Source organism: Mustela nigripes, chromosome 14 (genome assembly GCF_022355385.1).
Source record: "Mustela nigripes isolate SB6536 chromosome 14, MUSNIG.SB6536, whole genome shotgun sequence".
Classification (NCBI taxonomy): Eukaryota; Metazoa; Chordata; class Mammalia; order Carnivora; family Mustelidae; genus Mustela; species Mustela nigripes.
This window is the reverse complement of record NC_081570.1, coordinates 107,834,472-107,853,082: the sequence shown is the minus strand read 5'-3', so window position 1 is coordinate 107,853,082 and position 18,611 is coordinate 107,834,472. Positions and strand designations below refer to the sequence as shown.

At 39.6% G+C, this 18,611-nt stretch overlaps 1 protein-coding gene across 1 annotated transcript in view; it reads right to left on the bottom strand.

Annotated features, from left to right (window-relative positions):
* Positions 1-18,139: 18,139 nt before the first annotated feature.
* Positions 18,140-18,611, bottom strand: part of KPLCE (KPRP N-terminal and LCE C-terminal like protein) — a 790-nt gene continuing 318 nt past the window's right edge. Inside the window, 1 exon segment of the mRNA XM_059374675.1 lies at positions 18,140-18,611. This exon segment is cut by the window's right edge and continues 8 nt beyond it. Within this exon segment, the coding sequence (XP_059230658.1) occupies positions 18,140-18,611 (472 nt within the window).

Sequence of the window (18,611 nt, the reverse complement as noted above, 5' to 3'; positions counted from 1 at the left end):
AGCCCCTGTTCTTAAAAAACCTTTGGTCAAGTGGAGAGACAAACATTAATCAAAGGGCCACACAATAGTCCATGACATCCCTGATCAGTGTTTGACAGGAGAAGTTTATAGAGCCTGAATGCTGCCAGGGAGGCCAGGAAAGGCTTTCCTGAGTAAGGAACAGGGGGCTGAGATCGAAAGATAAGGAGACAGCAAGGACAACAGGAGGGATGGTGGCATATTCACAGAACTGAAAGCTGCCAGTGAGTGTAGACAGGAGGAAGGAGCCACCAAGTGTATATCCTCAGATGGCAAGCCACAGTTCTAAGCGTAAGTGTAGCAAGAGCAGATTCTGTGTGCCCTGCTGGGGTGGTGTGGAGGGTACTGGAGTAGAAGCAGGGACACAGGTATGGGGACTTTTGGTCTTAACCCAGATAATGGATTATTGATTCTATGCTAGTGTTAGGCACCCTTAGACACAATCCACATCTTATTTTATTGGATCTCAAGAAGTAAAACCAGTCAGGAGACTGAGCCCTGCAAGAAAAAGGCAAGGCCTCTGGGGGCAGACATGCCTGAGCTTATCCTGTAGCTGTCCCTCCAAGCAGCTGTGTGGAACAGCAAGTCACTTACTCTCTCTGAGCCTGGGTTAGTTTTGACATATTGATATAATGTAAACAATATCTTCTGCATAGGCGGTTGTAAAGTCTAAATAAATGGTATGTGACAAGTCAAGCCATGAATAGGCCCTCAATAAACACAATTATCATTATTATCACCATCATACTGTTATTATTATTACTTAACATTATAGCCACTTTTATTACATCATCATGCTTACCTATTGGAAAAAATAATCATTGAAACAGTTTGCAATGAGCCAAACTTATTTGGAGTATGACATCATTTAGGCTTAGTCATATAAGTTCAGAAATAATTAAGAATAAGAACTGGGGCTTCACGCCATGGTCTCAGCTCCCACATGTCCCCTCTTGTGGAAGATACAGATAAATCTCTGTATCTTCATATCTCAATGCTGTTAGTTGTTTCTCTTGTTGATTTATCAAAGAATGTTATAAAAATAAATTGTGATACCTGTTATGAACATTCTTTAATATAAATTACAGGAAACATGAGAGCTACTACCCTGCACATGCATTCTGGTCTCCAACACTGAGACTAACAAAAAGGTAGAAAATCCCTTTTCCAAGTTAAAGGTCTGGATCTTTGTCCTAGAGAGTTGTCTGGATAAGACACTGTGCTGGCTGGGATGTTCAGAAGCTGAATTGGGCAGCTTTGCATGGAGAAACTCCGATGGCACTGGTGGAGCTGGAGTGCAGGGAGGTGGTACTGAGGGATCATCAGGACAAGGAGCAGGGGTGCTAGAAAGAAAAACTTTATTTTCTTCCATAGTGGGATTGTGACAGGCTGGTTCTACAGAAGGTGTATGGGATTAGGGAACAGGGAGCTTTTGGGAGACAGGAATGAGAGGAGACTTCATTTTAGCATCTCAAACTCCAGAAAAGAAGAAAGGGTGAGGAGAGAGAAACTTCAAGGGGACCTCCATGTTACTTGCCTTATGGCTACTCCTCTGGACATTACCAGGTCAGCAAAAGCCCCCAGAGCCCTGGCAGTAGCTGAACATTCACATTCATACCTGGGATGAGGTGATGTTCCTCATACTCCCACCCCAGGAATCCCAGGATCTCTGTGCACAGAGCAAAGAGGAATCCCAGAAGCTAGAGGCTGCCAGCTATCTGTTCCCCAGGCTGCTGCAGGCCAGCCATTCTACCTTCATGCATTCACTCCTTTGTTAAGTCAAGAAATATGTATTGTCTATTTTAAGGTCAGAATTTTATAAGATGTTCTTGTCATGAAAATCAGCCAGGTTGCCTTACGGGTGTATGTGAACATAATGCACTGTAAATCAATTTACTATGTACAATCAAAGGAAGGCCCTATGACCCAGGTGTGATTCTTAAGTTATTTTCCTTAGAATAGTGTCAAGTCTATTGGTATGTCTCTCTGTTCTTCCAGAGGGAAAGCCCACTTGGGCAGAATCTCTACTGGTTTTTATTATTCTCCATTCCCCCCAAGAGTCCTATTAAGTGCTCACAGAAGGGATAAATGTAAGGAAAAAATATTAATGTCACTGACTGAGAGAATTGATGAAGATATGCCTTTGGGCAGATACATGAGGAGACCTGGACATAAGGGTTCCATTCTTTGAGATGGAGAAGTCATTTGAAAGAGGGCTCACACTAGGTCAAATGTGATTGACCATGGATCTCAGCTATCAGAGCCTCAGAAATAGTACTTTAATTAGGCCTGAGAGCATAGGCCTACCAGAATAAAAATCAGATGAAGTGGGTAAACAGGCCACTCAAAAGAATGAAACTCAGGTCACTGGCTGGAAAAGGGAACTCAAGGGGCAGCCAGCCAATGGCCAAGAGACACTACAAGGTCAAATAAGTTCATGTTTTCTGATATGTGAAAAAAAAAAAAGAAAGAAAAGAAAAGAAATTCATGTTTTCTCCATTGTAATTTGTCAGCAAAAAGATGACTTAAAATGATTGTTAATTTTTTTTGTCTTAAAGTTTCCATGGGTAATTGCTAAGATAGCTTTCAAAGTCTTTTGTAACCCAAAACTTTAAAGTTTTGCTTGGATGATAAATTGAATTGAATTTGTTGGACATCTAGGTCTTTTCCAAATATTCCAAAGCATTGATTCTTTTCCACAAATTCCAAAGCGTTGGTTACTGATTGTTATGTTTGTGCTTTTGACTTCTTATTGCAGAGATGTTAAAAAATATTTAGGTCTGTGGGTAAATATACATTGTGCTTTAGTAAAAGGTTGCACTATGAAAAAAATTTTTTAATTGGAAATGTATTTATAAATTTCAGATCCAAAAGAATTCTGGTGTAACAGATAGTTCTCAATGGGTTGCTACTTAGTTTTCACTGGAGACTAAGGTTTCTAAGAATTAAAATTCTGCTAAATATAATTAAGACTGATGGGGGGGAAAGGGCTTAGGTAAAATCTGAATGAATTAAAAAAACGTTATAAAATGTTTATGAAGGGAAATCTTTGGAAAAAAACTATGCAACATCAGGACTAAGGTTGAAAAAATGGATTTTATTTTATTTTACTTAATTGGAAATAGATGGATTTATAATGGTACACTGGTATAAGATTGAAATTCTGCTTTTCTCTCTGTTAAAAAGACAAAATTTTCTTGGATTGTTGATCTGCTCTTGATAAGAAAATGTGAACAAAGTATCTTCTTTTCTCTCTCTTTCTCTTTTGTCTGCCTGAAAAACCAAAGTTTGTATGTTTTGTTTCTATCATGTCTTTGATTACTTAAGATAATTAAAACTTCTCAATTTTAAAGGAGCTAAGTTTCACTAACAATTATATAACCCTACATATTTACTTTTGGAATCTCTTATTGCCACTTTAGTTAAATAAAGAATTAAATTTTAAGTTTTATAATAATCTGTAATCCTATTAAGACTCTCTACTATTTATAAATTCTGAGGTTTTTAACAAACTTCCCTGAGATTTAATTGTAAATGAAGTCTTTTTAACCAATTAGGCTTGTTTATTTGATATGTTAAGTTACTCTGGAAACACTGTTAAACAAATAATAAGCCTTTGGTTATGTTGGTTAAATGCTCTAGCTGTTCTGGAGATTATATACAATTCCTACTACAGTTTTTATATGTTTTGGTATAAGGCCATCACTTTATATTGTGGTTATTAAAATGTTATGTGTCACAGAAATAACTGGATTTTCTTGCCAGCTATATTATAATCTCTCCTCAGATCTTTAGCTATATTCATTTTTGAGAATTTGTCATTTTTAGTTACTGTTCTGATGCTCTTGCGAAACAAGTTTCATCTTCAAGGAGATTGATAACCAATTTTTTTTTTTAAACAAATACAGGTTTTTGGTATCTTTAAAAATCATAAAACTAAAATGGGTAAGAATTTCCAAAACTAACTAAAAGTTGTATTCAAACAGAACAAGAATTATTAACATGGGACTAAATAAACTAGAGAATTTTTTTTTTCTCTTGTTTTTGTGACTTGTTTGAAACATAGCTGGTTCTCTAATGTTTGTTTTTTCCAGATTAAGGACATTTTCTCTTCAGATATCTTTGATGTACAAAAGTATGATAAAATATTCCTTGGTAAACAAATTGAGGAATTTAAATTTTCTCTCTACCTATACCCTCTGAAATTCAAAAGCATTCAATGAGTATTCATTCTTTCATGATTATCATAGTTATTTTGTTGCAGAAAATTTAAGGTGACTGAGGAAACCCAAATGGCACACAGAGAACACAGCTTTATTAATGCCCGCGGGCTCAGTAGGATCATTCCCAAAGACAGCACCCTACAGGGTTAGGACTGAGTTTTTATGGTTAAAGAAAATGGGGGATGGTAGCAGCGTGTTTTTGTGGTCTCTCAAGGACCGACACTTTCCCAGTTCCCCAAGGCCAAATGGCCCTTTCATGTGGAAGTATAATCTATGTGGAGGCATTTTAGGAGAGTGCTAAATCACCTGGGGGGACTGTTTCTCTTTCTTTTCTTATTCAAAAAGGACCAGGCTTCTGGTCTTTTTCTTCTGTGTCAGCAGGAGCAATGACTTGTTATCTTATCTTAGTCCAATGGAATGGCTATTTGGTCTTTTCTTGGCCTTAGCTGGAGCAAAGAGGAGCCAGGGACAGAAAGGGGCTGGAGCCGGGAGTCTCTATGTGCCTCAATTTCAATATAAATTTCAATATAAATTCAATAAGAAACTGTTATCCTTGTAACAGGACACCACTGGAAATATTTACCAAGGCTTTACCATATTTGAGAGAGACATTCAGACTCAGGTATGACAAAACCGCTATAAGGTATTAAGGTTGACTTAATGGAGTCAATAAAGCCCCTTAGAACTAATGGCCTGGTATTCGCTTACAAAATTCCCAGCAGCCTCACCAGGTGAATAAAGAATGTCACTTCCTGGCAGGTGTGGGAACCTCAGGATACTTTGGGGACCTTGAGAAGGATTTGCCCAAATCTATAGGTATTGAAGGCATGTCTGATGTCAAGTATTTGGCCTGGCTTCTGATGTAGAAAGGCTACTGAGAGTTCAACTGAGATTCCTTTAAAAAAAAATTACAGCAAGTGAATTGTGTAAGACTGATGAATCAGACCTGTACCACTGAAACAACTAATACATTATAGGTTAATTAAAAAAAAAAAAGTTCCAGTAAAACAATTTTTTAAATTTATTTTTTATTTATTTTCAGCATAACAGTATCATTATTTTTTCACCGCATCCAGTCCTCCATGCAATCCGTGCCCTCTATAATACCCACCACCTGGAACCCCAACCTCCCACCCCACCACCACTTCAAAACCCTCAGATTGTTTTTCAGAGTCCATAGTCTCTCATGGTTCACCTCCTCTTCTAATATCCCCCAACTCCCTTCTCCTCTCTAACTCCCCATGTCCTCCATGCTATTTGTTATGTTCCATAAATAAGTGAAACCATATGATAATTGACTCTCTCTGCTTGACTTATTTCACTCAGCATAATCTCTTCTAGTCCCATTCATGTTGCTACAAAAGTTGGGTAATCATCCTTTCTGAGGGAGGCATAATACTCCATGGTGTATATGGACCAAATTTTCCTTATCCATTGATCCGTCGAAGGGCATCTTGGTTCTTTCCACAGTTTGGCGACTGTGGCCATTGCTGCTATAAACATTGGGGTACACATGGCCCTTCTTTTCACTACATCTGTATCTTTGGGGTAAATACCCAGTAGTGCAATGGCAGGGTCATAGGGAAGCTCTACTTGTAATTTCTTGAGGAATCTCCACACTGTTCTCCAAAGAGGCTGCACCAACTTGCATTCCCACCAACAGTGTAAGAGGGTTCCCCTTTCTCCACATCCCCTCCAACACATGTTGTGTCACCCTCGGCCTGTAAGAACGACAATCAGCCTGGTATTGTGTTAATGCTTCATCTGTTTATTTCATCAACTTCCTTAGCTTATATGTGGCAGGGTGACCAATAAGGGGCCAAGCAATGAGGAGAGCCAATGAGAGTCCTGTTACTATGCTGATTAAATTTGAAACAGCCAATGACTATGTCCTCCTTTAGGTGGGCTTCACCAGAACGTTCGTTGCTTACTTGCAGTGTATTTTGCTGGCAGTGAGCCAAGCGCCATCTTGTAATGGTGGGGACTTTCCTGGCCGGAGGTGGTCCCCGACATGTTGTTTCCTGTCTTGTTAATTTTGGCCATTCTAACTGGCGTAAGGTGATATCAAAAAATGGGCAGAAGATATGAACAGACACTTCTCCAATGAAAACTTTTTTTTTTTTTAGAATTTTATGTATTTATTGGAAAGAGAGCATAAGTGGAGAGAGGCAAGAGGAAAAGAGAGAGAGAGAGACAGAGGGACCCTGATAGGTGGCTAGATCCCAGGGTTCTGGGATCATGACCTGACCTCTGGGATCAAGACCTGAGCCAGAGGTAGACACTTAACTGATTGAGCTCCCCAGATACCCCTCAGGCAAAGCAAATCTTTAAAGATCTATAGGATCAATTATTATTCTTATTGAGCTTATAAAAATAATCAGACCAAGTTTGTTAAAATTGGACATTTTTTTAATGAATTAGTCTTGATTTGGCTTTCTATGATTAAAAATGAGGGTGATTCTAGAGAAAAATGTCTCAATAACACATCTTTGTAAATGTTATGTTTTATCACTATTTTCTGAATTCTTCTGGTTTCCTCAAATATCTAGCTATGGCTCTCCAAACTAGGTTCCCAATTTTCTTTTATTCTCTTGACATAAAGTCATTAAAAACTAAAACTGCCTCCCCACCAAAGCCCTAAAATCCAATACTGGACAACTTGAGGTCAGCTTCAAAAAAATTGCCACAAGATTCATGTGTAGACAATCGTTGTACCTGTTGTTCTATGGGCCATTCGAAAGGATCATAGGAGACATTTGAATTACAAACCAAAAAAACCTTGATTCTGGCTGCCTGTTCCCACTCCATTTGAGGATGCTTCGAACCTGACATCTAAAACTCTTCTTAATGGCAGCACTTCAGAATCAGACACTGGGTTTAGAATTTGCTGTAACCATCAACTTATGTTCCTTTTGTTTCTATAAAAGTACCTCTTATTATTTTTTTAAGATTTTTATTTATTTATTTGACAGAAAGAGATCACAAGTAGGCAGGGAGGCGGGCAGAGAGAGAGAGATGGAAAGCAGCCCCCCTGCTGAGCAGAGAGCCCAATGCGGGGCTTGATCCCAGGACCCTGAGACCATGAGCTGAAGGCAGAGGCTTCAATCCACTGAGCCACCCAGGTGCCCCAAAAGTGCCTCTTATTAATTACCTGATTGCTTACTAAACAAAACAGAATCTATAAGATGATTAACATCACGTGTATACAATTAGGGCCTTAAATGACTCTCAAAATAGCATTATTATTATTAAACACTGAAATAACTCAAATGCATACAACAGTTCTACAAAATAGAATGGCATTAGATGTTTTAACAGCTGTACAAGGTAGATCATGTGCCATTATAAAAATGAAATGTTGGGGGCACCTGGGTGGCTCAGTGGGTTAAAGCCTCTGCCTTCGGCTCGGGTCATGATCCCGGGGTCCTGGGATCCAGCCCCGCGTCAGGCTCTCTGCTCAGCAGGGAGCCTGCTTCCTCCTCTCTCTCTGCCTGCCTCTCTGCCTACTTGTGATCTCTGTCTGTCAAATAAATGAAATCTTTAAAAAAAAAATGAAATGTTGTATATGTATTCCAGATTACCCCCAAAATATAACAGGATTGCTAAAAAATATAAATACTCAAATTGGTGCTTTAAACAATCCCTCTCATTTAATAATTAGTTACTGGAGGAAGATTTTGGTTAAATAACAAAGATCTCCTACTGGGCTACTTTTTTCTTGTTATTTTAATCATGTTTTACTATTTTGTCCCATTTCTCTCCACCTGGTGCCGAGACTCCTTCACTGCCATAACTTCAAGTTAGAAATGGATCATCTGCTCAAGAAGACTCACATCTGTTATTAACTCTAGATGCAGCTGCCTTAGCCTTTCTTAACTACTATTAAATCTCAACTGACTACCCCTGACCCATAGGTAGAAACATCTCTATGCCCCTTTTTAGCAGGAAGAAGCTACAGAAGATGAGACCTTCTGCCTTCCATAACCTTAAAGATTTAGAGGTCAAAGTTGTTCCAGGGGGAAATGATGAGAGAAACAGAGGCGAGAGAAGTGTAGCTTAAACTAAATCTCCTTACAGCTTGCATCCCACCGATAGATACCTGTGACATTCAGAGCATGACCTTCCTCAAGGAACTCATGGATGCCTCAGTGCCTTAATGTTTATGACTAAAAATAACTTTATCTTAATAGCAGCTAGCCCCTCGAGGTCCTGAAAGCCTTGTTTCCAAATTCCTTAGAGACTTATGCTATCTCTAACCCCCACTAATTAAAAAGTACTTAATCAGTCATTCCTCACAATCCCAGTGCAGCTCTTTCTGTCCATGGATCCTGTCCCCATGCTATAATAAAATAACCTTTTGCACCAAAAAGTCTCAAAAATTCTTTCTTAGCTCTTTACTCATGAACCCCAAACTTCCAAATTTCATCACTGACGACACTGGAAATAGCAGTTTTAATGGTAAGGCTGACATTGTTTTATAACAATTTTCTAAAGGACTAGGATAGAAGAAGCAGAGATCACAATTTCAGAAAGTTTAAGAGATTGTGAGAGATGAAGCAGAAAAAAAAAAAATAGAATGAAGAAACCACTGTTTGAATGTTATACAGAGTGGTCAAAGTGGTCAAACTAGATGCCTAGTTGGCTGAGATGTGTTGATTCAAAGAACTACAGCACTTCAAAGAGAGGAGACCTTGATTTGCACCAGGATTTTGAAGAAAAAGTTTTTCAAAAACCAATGATAATCAATGAAAGTATGATGTACTAACCCTAAACATACCTCCAGTAAAAAGAGGCTGGAGTTGACATTAGAGGGGCAGATGATTGACAGCAAAGGGGATGCTTTGAATAAGAGGTATTATTCAGGACAGTTTTGGATTCAGAGATTGAAGTTAGCATGCTTACTTCTCCATGGGCAAGCTATGCTATCTTCAGCAAGTTACATTTATCTTCTAAACTACAGTTTCATGGTCTGCAGAATAGTGACCATTGTTCTGCTCATCTATAAGCATCACATGAGATATAGCCTATGAAGCACTGAGCATAGTACCACACGAATGGCTGTCTCTAAAATAAAAGTGATAGCTACTCCTTTAACTCCTCTTACTATTATTCCAATTAATATGATCATTTACCATGTTTTGGTATTTTAATAGGCATCATTCTGCCTGGAAAGATTTCCTGGTCACAGGGGAGAACTGGTATTATAGAAGTCTTGTTGTTCAAGTTTCTTCATTGGACTCAACTGTGGCTACTTCTGTGGGATACTTCTAAAGATAAAGATGGAAGAAAAATGAGGGTTATGTGTGTCTCATTCTCTCTCACTTATGAAACCCATTCTATGTGCAAAGTATTGCACCAGGTAAAGGGTGGATTCAGAGAGATTCAGAAACCTCCCTTATCTTCAAAGATGGTCTTAAATATTACCATCTACAAGGCCCAAGAGACAAGTCCTCCACTAGTTTCAATATGTGTCAGACAGAGGCTCTTCCAGGAGAGGTTATTCTGTCTGAAACCAAAGTGTGGATGTCTGGAAGTCAAGCTTGAGCAGTGCAAATGAACCAAGGAGGGCATGGGAACAGTGGTTGTAGAGGAGCAGAGATACATACTCTGACCTAGACTGTGTTAACAGCAAGATGTAAAGATGTGCAAGTAAGAGGGATCTGTGAGTCAAAATATTCTACAGAATTAGAGGGATGATAATATGAAAACAATGTAATAGAGGTGTTTTGGTGATATGAGGTAATATAGGTAAGAGGTCTACAACTCTGCTTTTAACACTGAAGGACTGCATATCACGCTCTAATTGAATTAATGATTTTAATTTTGTGGGAATTCAGAAAAAGAAATGATTATTAATGGCTGGAAAAATTAAAGTTATTTTTATGAGAAGTATAACTAATGAAAACTATAGTGGGGTTGATATTAGTGGTGGTTGCTTGTCTATGATTCAGTGGGCTCAAGAAGGGCAAGGACTGTATAAACTGAATTTATGTTAACCTGAATATTTCCCATTGTTTCTTATAATATTAAGAGTTTATTTCCCCTCTCAAATATATCTGCCAAAATCCCCATTAAAAGTGTAATAGTTCTTTAAAAAGAGAGATTATAAAGTACAATTCTGATGAAACTTTATAGTTTTAATAAGTGAATTTGGTTTTTCCTGATACAAGGAAGCCTAACTTAGCCTTCTTAAAATATGTATGTTTTGAAGAAAGGTTGCGGGTTTCTCTCCTTACCCCACCCTGAACCATGAAGGCACTCTCATTCTTTTAAAGACTCCTGCAGGAATGTGAATGTCTATCAAGACATGGGAATAAAGATGCAGGAGCTTGAGCTAAGGGCACAGGGACAACAGTTTTACCTTCTCCCTATTCCAGAGCCAGAACTCTATCCCTGCTGAGGAAGGATAGTCAGGTAGATCCACCTAGAAATAAAGAACTCAGATTTCTTTTCAATAGACCTCTTCATTCATGGGCAGACATTTGCCAGGAAATAGGAAATGAGTGGAGGGGGAAAAACCTCCACACACACAAAAACCTTTCTGACCTGCTAATGTGGTCAATTAAGAAGTAACTTAATTATTCACAATAGCCAAGATCCAGAAACAACCTAATCATCTGTTAATGGATGATGAATAAAGAAAATGTGATATATATATACACAATGGGATATTACTCAGTTATAAAAAGAAGGGAACCCTGCCATTTACAACAACGTGGGAGACTTGAAGGATATTATACTGAATGAAATAAGCCAGACACAGGAAAACAAACAATATGTGATTTCACTTCCATGATGAATCTAAAACAGTTAAATTCATAAAAACAGAATGGAGTGGTGGTTACCAGGGATGGGGGTGGTGTGGGTGGAAAATGGGAGATGTCAATGAAGGGTATAAACTTTCAATCATAAAATGAATAAGTTCTGGGGCTCTACTATACAGCATGGTGAATACAGTTAATAATGCTGTATTGTGTACTTTAAATTTGCAAAAAGAGTACATCTTACATGTACTCACCCAGAAACACACATAGATAAACACACAGACACACACACACACACACACACTCCAGTAACTATGTGATGTCATGGATATGTTAATCAGCTTGATTTTGATAAACATTTCAAAAAATATATATATATATCATATCATGTTGTATACTTTAAATATATTCAAATTTTGCCAATCATACTTTATTGAGAATAAAGTAAAAAAGCTTTTCATTTAAGATATCACACAGAAATGCTGTGCCCCTTTTGAAGTTTTTGGATGAGATTTTAACTGAGAAATTTTGAAAATAAAGATGTCTTAGGGAAAGTGTTCACCAGTCCACAGATGTGTGATAAATTCATAGTGGGTTCCTCTATTTGGGACTGTATTTTCAATCCTTTGAGGAAGCTGGAAATGCAATCTAGTAGGAAGGCAATCTAGTAAGAAAACAAAACAAACAAAGACATGACATAGTATTAGTAGGAAAGCAGTCTAGGAAGAAAAATAAAGCAGGGTAGCGTGAAGAGCTGGAGCAGAGCCTGGTGGTCAGAGGTGGGATGTATGGAGTGTTTAACACTGAGACAGGTTCAATGAACAGTTGATAGTATTTAGCTTGACATTTTTCTGTCTGAAAAGTCCATAGAAACTATGCCTCTGAGTTTTCTCTGCTGTTCCCTGGATAATCAGACTGGATTAAAAAAATATGTAGTGAAAAAAAGGGCCATCTGTACCCCAATGTTTATAGCAGCTATGGCCATGGTCGCCAAACTGTGGAAAGAACCAAGATGACCTTCAACCGATGAATGGATAAGGAAGATGTGGTCCATATACACTACGGAGTATTCTGCCTCCATCAGAAAGGACGAATACTCAACTTTTGTAGCAACATGAACAGGACTAGAATAGATTATGCTGAGTGAAATAAGTCAAGCAGAGAGAGTCAATTATCATATGGTTTCACTTATTTATGGAACATAACAAATAGCATGGAGGACATGGGGAGTTAGAGAGGAGAAGGGAGTTGGGGGATATTAGAAGAGGAGGTGAACCATGAGAGACTATGGACTCTGAAAAACAATCTGAGGGGTTTGAAGTGGCGGGGGGGTGGGAGGTTGGGGTACCAGGTGGTGGGTATTAGAGAGGGCACAGATTGCATGGAGCACTGGGTGTGGTGAAAAAATAATGATACTGTTATGCTGAAAATAAATAAATGAAAAAAATACAGAAAGTTCCCATAGAATAGATATATAAATAAGGAAGATTAATTTCTTTATTTTATAAGAAAATATTGAGTCCTGCCCTATGCTAGACTCTGGGACATCAATGAGATAAGACCTAATTTCCTCTCCTGTAAATCATCTGTCTAATAGGTTAAGGTGAATACATCTCCCATCAGTATGTGCATGGGGGTTGGACACAAGGGCTGGCTGCGAGGATCTCTGAAAATATTAATCATTGTCTGCTTTTCTCAGTGCTTTGGAGCCACACATACTCTTCCACCCCTTATCCCTACTGTGGGGAGAGATGCCTGCTACATCATCCACCTGTCCAATCCCACACAGCCAACTTGCTAATTGTGCCATCAGCAATCATCAGCAGGGTGGAGATGCTTACACCAGTGACAATGAATGACATCTAATTGTGACATTTTTCCCAGCTAGCTTCTGTCTTAATACCTGGCCTAGATTCTCCTTTATTGTCAAGCACTGAATCCCCAGGGAAGAGCTGTTAATCTGGGTGCCCCTGACTATGTCTCTTTAAGGGAGGCCACCAGCTAGCTATCAAACTTCTACCCCATTTCTATTCTCTTGGAAAGCTCCACTGTCTGAACTTTGAGGAGGAGACAAAAAAATTGGAAGCATGGACTGTCAGGGCTAGAAAATTTGGTTCCTTTGGTGACTGTTTCATCCAACTTCCTAATTTTATAGACATGGACACTGGGGTTCAAAGGGGTGAAGTGGCTTATTCAGTGTTAGAGAATGTACTATGGCAGAGCTGGCATGAGAACAGAGGTAGAAGAATCTGGTAGACTACAGTCGCTTTAAACATCAGTATACCTTTTCATAATCAGATCCATAAGCAAAACCTTCTCTCATTGCATTTTACTTTAGAACTGTAAAATTTCAAACTATGAGAACCCCTTAATAGTTCTCATCTGATATGATTGTCACTCTCTTAGTCGAAGTAGCTTTCAGGTTTACAGTCTGAGCCCCTCCAACTGGGGGCAGGACAATGGCTTCATGGATTTTGCTTGGCAATATTTCAGGCAGTTTTATGAGACACCAACCCTCTGGGTGAAGAGATCATACAACTTGTCCGAAGTCATAACATCAATAAATGGGCCTGTCTGTCTCCAAGTTCCAGGCTGCATAACACTGGCTGTTGCTCCTCCCACACCTGACAGGCCATTCATCTCATTGCTCAGAGAAGAAAGGCATCACATGTAAAGCAACTACCATTGTGCCCAGCACACAGTAAGCCCTCACTAAATAAAGGACAATTCCTTCTGTCCTTCCTTGTAGATGTCAAGAATAGATCCGAGTCCTTTTTCTTATGGGTATTTAATCATATTAGTTATACATTCAAGACAATATATGTATAATGTATTTTAAAATAAAAACTTCAATATATTTGACTATATGTTTATTTCCTAAATTTGGAAATATTATGAGGCCTATATATGTATTAGACTTAATTGTGAATAATTTTGGCATAAGCATTTTCCTGAGAGAAAACATTATTAAAAATTAGTCTATACAGGGAAGTAGAATTAGGATTCAAGTCAGTAGAATTTTCTATTCCAGAAAAACTGTGGGAAAACAGACTCTTGAAAGAGCCCAGGAGAGCAGTACCTCAGCTCATCCGAGAACACTATCCCCAATCTCCCAGGGATTTGCTTCATGTTCTGGACTTGCCATTCCCTTTAACTTATTCCCAATAAATTCTCTATAACTAGTGTAGAGGGACTAGGAGTCAGGAAATCTGGATTAATTTACATAAAAAATGAAACATCAAGATTTGTTTAACTATAAAAAACAAAACATGATAGAACTTTTGATTTGCCTTAAAATGTCCTGAAACTGAATATTGTATTCTTTTTCTAACCCATCAGTTGTAGAGATGAGAGAACCAGCTTTGAGCATAGACCACCTGATGCTGGCACTTGAAGGCACCTTTACTCACAGAGTGGCCCAAGCTGTCATATAGTACCTGCACAAGCCAGACCCAGAACTGGGCAGCTACACAGGGCAGGGTAGGAAAGAGCCAGATAAATTAATGCTACTAGGTAGTTGTTTTAGATTATCTTTATATGTTCTAAAAATAGTAATTATTTTTGCAGAGAAAAATAAACTTTAAGAGGCACAAATAATATAGTATTTACCACCTGCCTCCTTGAAACCTCACAACAGCTCCCTTTGGCTGAATGGATATCTCCAGCAACACCATCCATCCCCACCCGTAGTAGCATCCATCAGGTACTCCTGCCCTTCTGTCTCACTGTGCACTCTCTCCCTTCAGCTCCTTACTCCTGCCAGGCCCCCTCCTCCCACAGAGTCCCAGGCTGTGCTTCTGCCTCTGCCTGGAGAGGCCTTTCCTTGTTGCTCAGTAATTAACTCCTACTCAACCTTGAGATTGACTGGCACTTTCTCAAAGTAGTCCTTTCAGATCTCCCTGAACAGGTAAAATCTGTATATTGCAGGATGTCAGGGCACCCAGTACCCTTCATAGCTGTGCACCTTTACATTTATTTATTGGGTTTTTATTGTTTATTCTCCCTCTCTGCTGTAAACTCCAAAATGGCAGTGATGGTGCCTGGAAGAAAATAGATGTTCAGCAACTATTTATTAGATGAATTAATGAAAATCAGACACAAAAGTTACTTCTAGACCTTCCAGACTGGCCAAGCTCACACAAGCTTCTCAGGTTCTGGCATCTGGCTTCTCAGAATCCTGAGGTCTGTGTAAGGTGGGGGATTCCAGCACCATGTGTTGGGGTTCTTTTGGAGGTACTCCTAACTACTGGGGTGCCTTGAAAGCCTAGATTCCATTGGCTGCTTCTCCTCACAGGGACTTTCCTACATATACATCCCTGGCACACAAGCAGCGCTCTTCCAAAGCTCTGGAGTTGTAGGAGGATATTTGTATTCTGCTCCACCTCATGCGTCCAAACTTAGTGCCTTGCTCTTTGGGGATCAGAGACTTTGATTTGATTTCAACATGACACTAACTTTCTTGGGTCTAGGTGGTAGTTATAGAGATGTGTTTGCTGAATGATGAACTTATGATTTGTGTACTTTTCTATACTTTCAAATTTCAATATAAAATGTTTAAAATATTTATAAAGACCTTAACAGCAACTCATACAATAATGAGAAAGAGACAGACAGACAAAGTGAGGCAAAAATCAAGAGAAAGAAAGACAGAGAGAAAAAGAAAGAGAAATCAAAATACATGTCAGAAAGGGCAATAGGGTATGGTTAAATATATCACTGCTTAGCCAAACAACAGAAATGTCAGAAAGCAAACAACAAAGAGAAAAAGACATAATTATATGTACTAACCAAAATTTGAGTTGAATATTTCAATTAAATTTCAATATTGAGTTGAATATTCACTATTAAATGAAAATAGGTCATCATAGAGCGATCTTCAGGATATGTAATGGGTTGACATTTACTAATGCATGTGTTTACTTTCTTCTACATTTCTTTTACTTACACACTGTACCAAGAGAATTATGTGTTTGCCTTTTAAGCTTTATATTCTCTTCTCTCTTCCCTGTACAAAATGAACAGAATGGCATAGAGCTAGACAGCTGGGGGAAAAGGAGAGGGGTTTGTTCCTGGGTGAGTTCCTCTGGAAAGGAGAATCCCAGGATTGGGCAAAGGATAGAGAAAACTAGCAAATCAGCCAAGGAGGCTCAGGCTACACAACCAGGACCAGACTTGGGTCTGCTGGGTTGAGGGGGTGGCAAGGGAAAAGGAGACAAAGAAGCTACACTGTCTGGATGTTAGGATTTGGGGGTTTTCAGGGAAGGAAACTTGAGCATCTGTGCTCAGGATATGGGAGAATTGAAGAGGAGAGAAAATGGGAATTTTAGAAGTTTATTATGAGTTATAAAATGGATTCCCAGCAATACTTTACTGACACATCAGTGCTGGGCTGGGCTTTTAGGATCCTATCCATTCTCTACATATGTTGGGCCATGGTGGGGTTAGACAAAGATCTAATCCAAACTCTAATCCAGGGTCATCCCTGGAATAGAATATGGAATTGGAAATTAAAAAGTAATTTTTGTCTATAAAAGTCATGCAGTTGATCCTTAAACAACATGGATTCGAACTGTACAGGTCCAATTATATATATATATATATTTTTTCAATGAATACAGTATTATAAATGTATTTTCTCTGTCTTACGATTTTCTTAATAATACTTCCTTTTATCTAGCTCACTTCATTATAAGAATACAGTATAAAACACACATAACATACAAAATGTGTGTTAATTGATTATCTTATCAGTAAGGTGAACAGTAGGCTATTAGTAGTTACCTTTCTGGGGAGTCAGAAGTGTGGATTTTAGACTATCGGTGAGATTGGCGCCCCTAACCCCTGCATTGTTCAAACATCAACTGTACTATTTGAATGTTTACATAGTTCATGCTACTTACCTAATTTTTAATTAATAAATATAAAAACATTACATGCCCACATTCATTGCTGAAGGAGCAGTACAGAGACCAATATTGCCAGAGCTACTAGGTGGTACAAGAGAAGATCATGGTGCCCAGTGATCTAGCTGCAGTGAGTTTGGCTGGAGGGATGGAGTATGATTTGGGGGATCATGACTTAGATGTTCCAAGGCAGCACAGTAGTCTAGATGATATATCACAAGTGCCCCAGCATAACCCGAGAGAGGTTGCTTAAAAATGAACTCAACTTCCCAGTTCTAGTTGGAATGTTCCTTTACATATTCACCAAACGTGCTGCCTCCTCTGCTCATGCACCAGGGTTTGTGGATTGTGCTGAAGAGCACTTATCCCTTACTCATTTCCTTTTTGCTGTGTGGGTTTACAGTCTCTAGCTATAAAAACCCACCCCAAACCCCCCGGGTTATCAAAGTAATGGAGGAGGAAGTACTAGTGAGGAAGCCCAGGACCAGATGCTTAAGCCAAAAGGCTCACTCCTAGGGCTGTCTCCCTGGCTAACGTGGGGAGTTTCCACCTGCTGAATGGAAACCACCTGAGAGTGGTTCCCTATGCTTTCCCTCAGGTCTTTCCTCTGGGGCTTCAGGGGGCCAAACCCATCAGATGAGATAATGGAATCCATAGAGCCACTCCCACACAAGCAAGGGGCATCTTCTTAAGGCTCCTGAAGAGATCTGGTTTCACAGACCCTTCAACATCCAGGAAGCTGAACCCTGAGTTCACATGCAACAATCATGCTACCATGAGAGCCTAAGCATAGCCAATCACTCTCCTTACACTCATCAGAGGGCAGGAAAAAGGCATCTTCTGATCCCCAAATCTCCAGCTAACTTGCATGGGGAAGTTTATTAGGGGCATTCTAGAATGATCCAGAATCCCAGGCTAGGATTATTCCAGCTTGGTCTGCTTATTCATGTCCATTCAGACTTTTCCTCTTGTTGAGAAACAAGAGGAAGAGAGGAAGAGTTTCTGATAGAAAAGTAGAAATATGGACCAAATAGACAGGACACCACTATGAATTGCATTCAGAGCTTTATTCTTGCCAAAGTTTGGGGAGAGCGCGAACTCTAGCAGGCTGCCTTCATAGAGAAGCAAAGTACACAGTGAAGCAATGAAATTCTACATCATTGGGAATATAGGGAAGTGGGGGCCAGAGGCTGGTGAATGTTCCAGACGATGGAGCAAGGTTGTTTTGTATTTAACAACAGCAGTCATCATCACGATCACAGCATGCAGGACCTCGGGACCTCATGGGGATAATTCCCAAGCAGCAGCACCCAGAGCCACAGCCACCACAACTGCAGCCCCCACAGCTGCAGCACCCAGAATCTTCGCAGCAGCCAGATGATCCTGAGTTGCAGTCTTGGGGCCGTTGGACCCAGCGTCTTAGGGGACTTACCCCAAAGGTCCGGGGAGCCAGGCAGCAGTAGCTGGTGGAACAGGGTGCAGAGCATGGATCAGGTACGCCACATGAGGTGGTCAAGCTACTTGCAGGAGCCTGAACATAGTAGGTCTGGCCAGGAGAAGGGCCCTGACCATAGCAAGTCTGGGTCTGGCATGGGGTTGGGCACTTCACATAGGTTGTCTGGCACAGAGCTGGGTACTTCATGTATGTCTGACAAGGAGCTAGGCATTTCATATAGGTTGTCTGGGATGGAGCTGGGCATTTC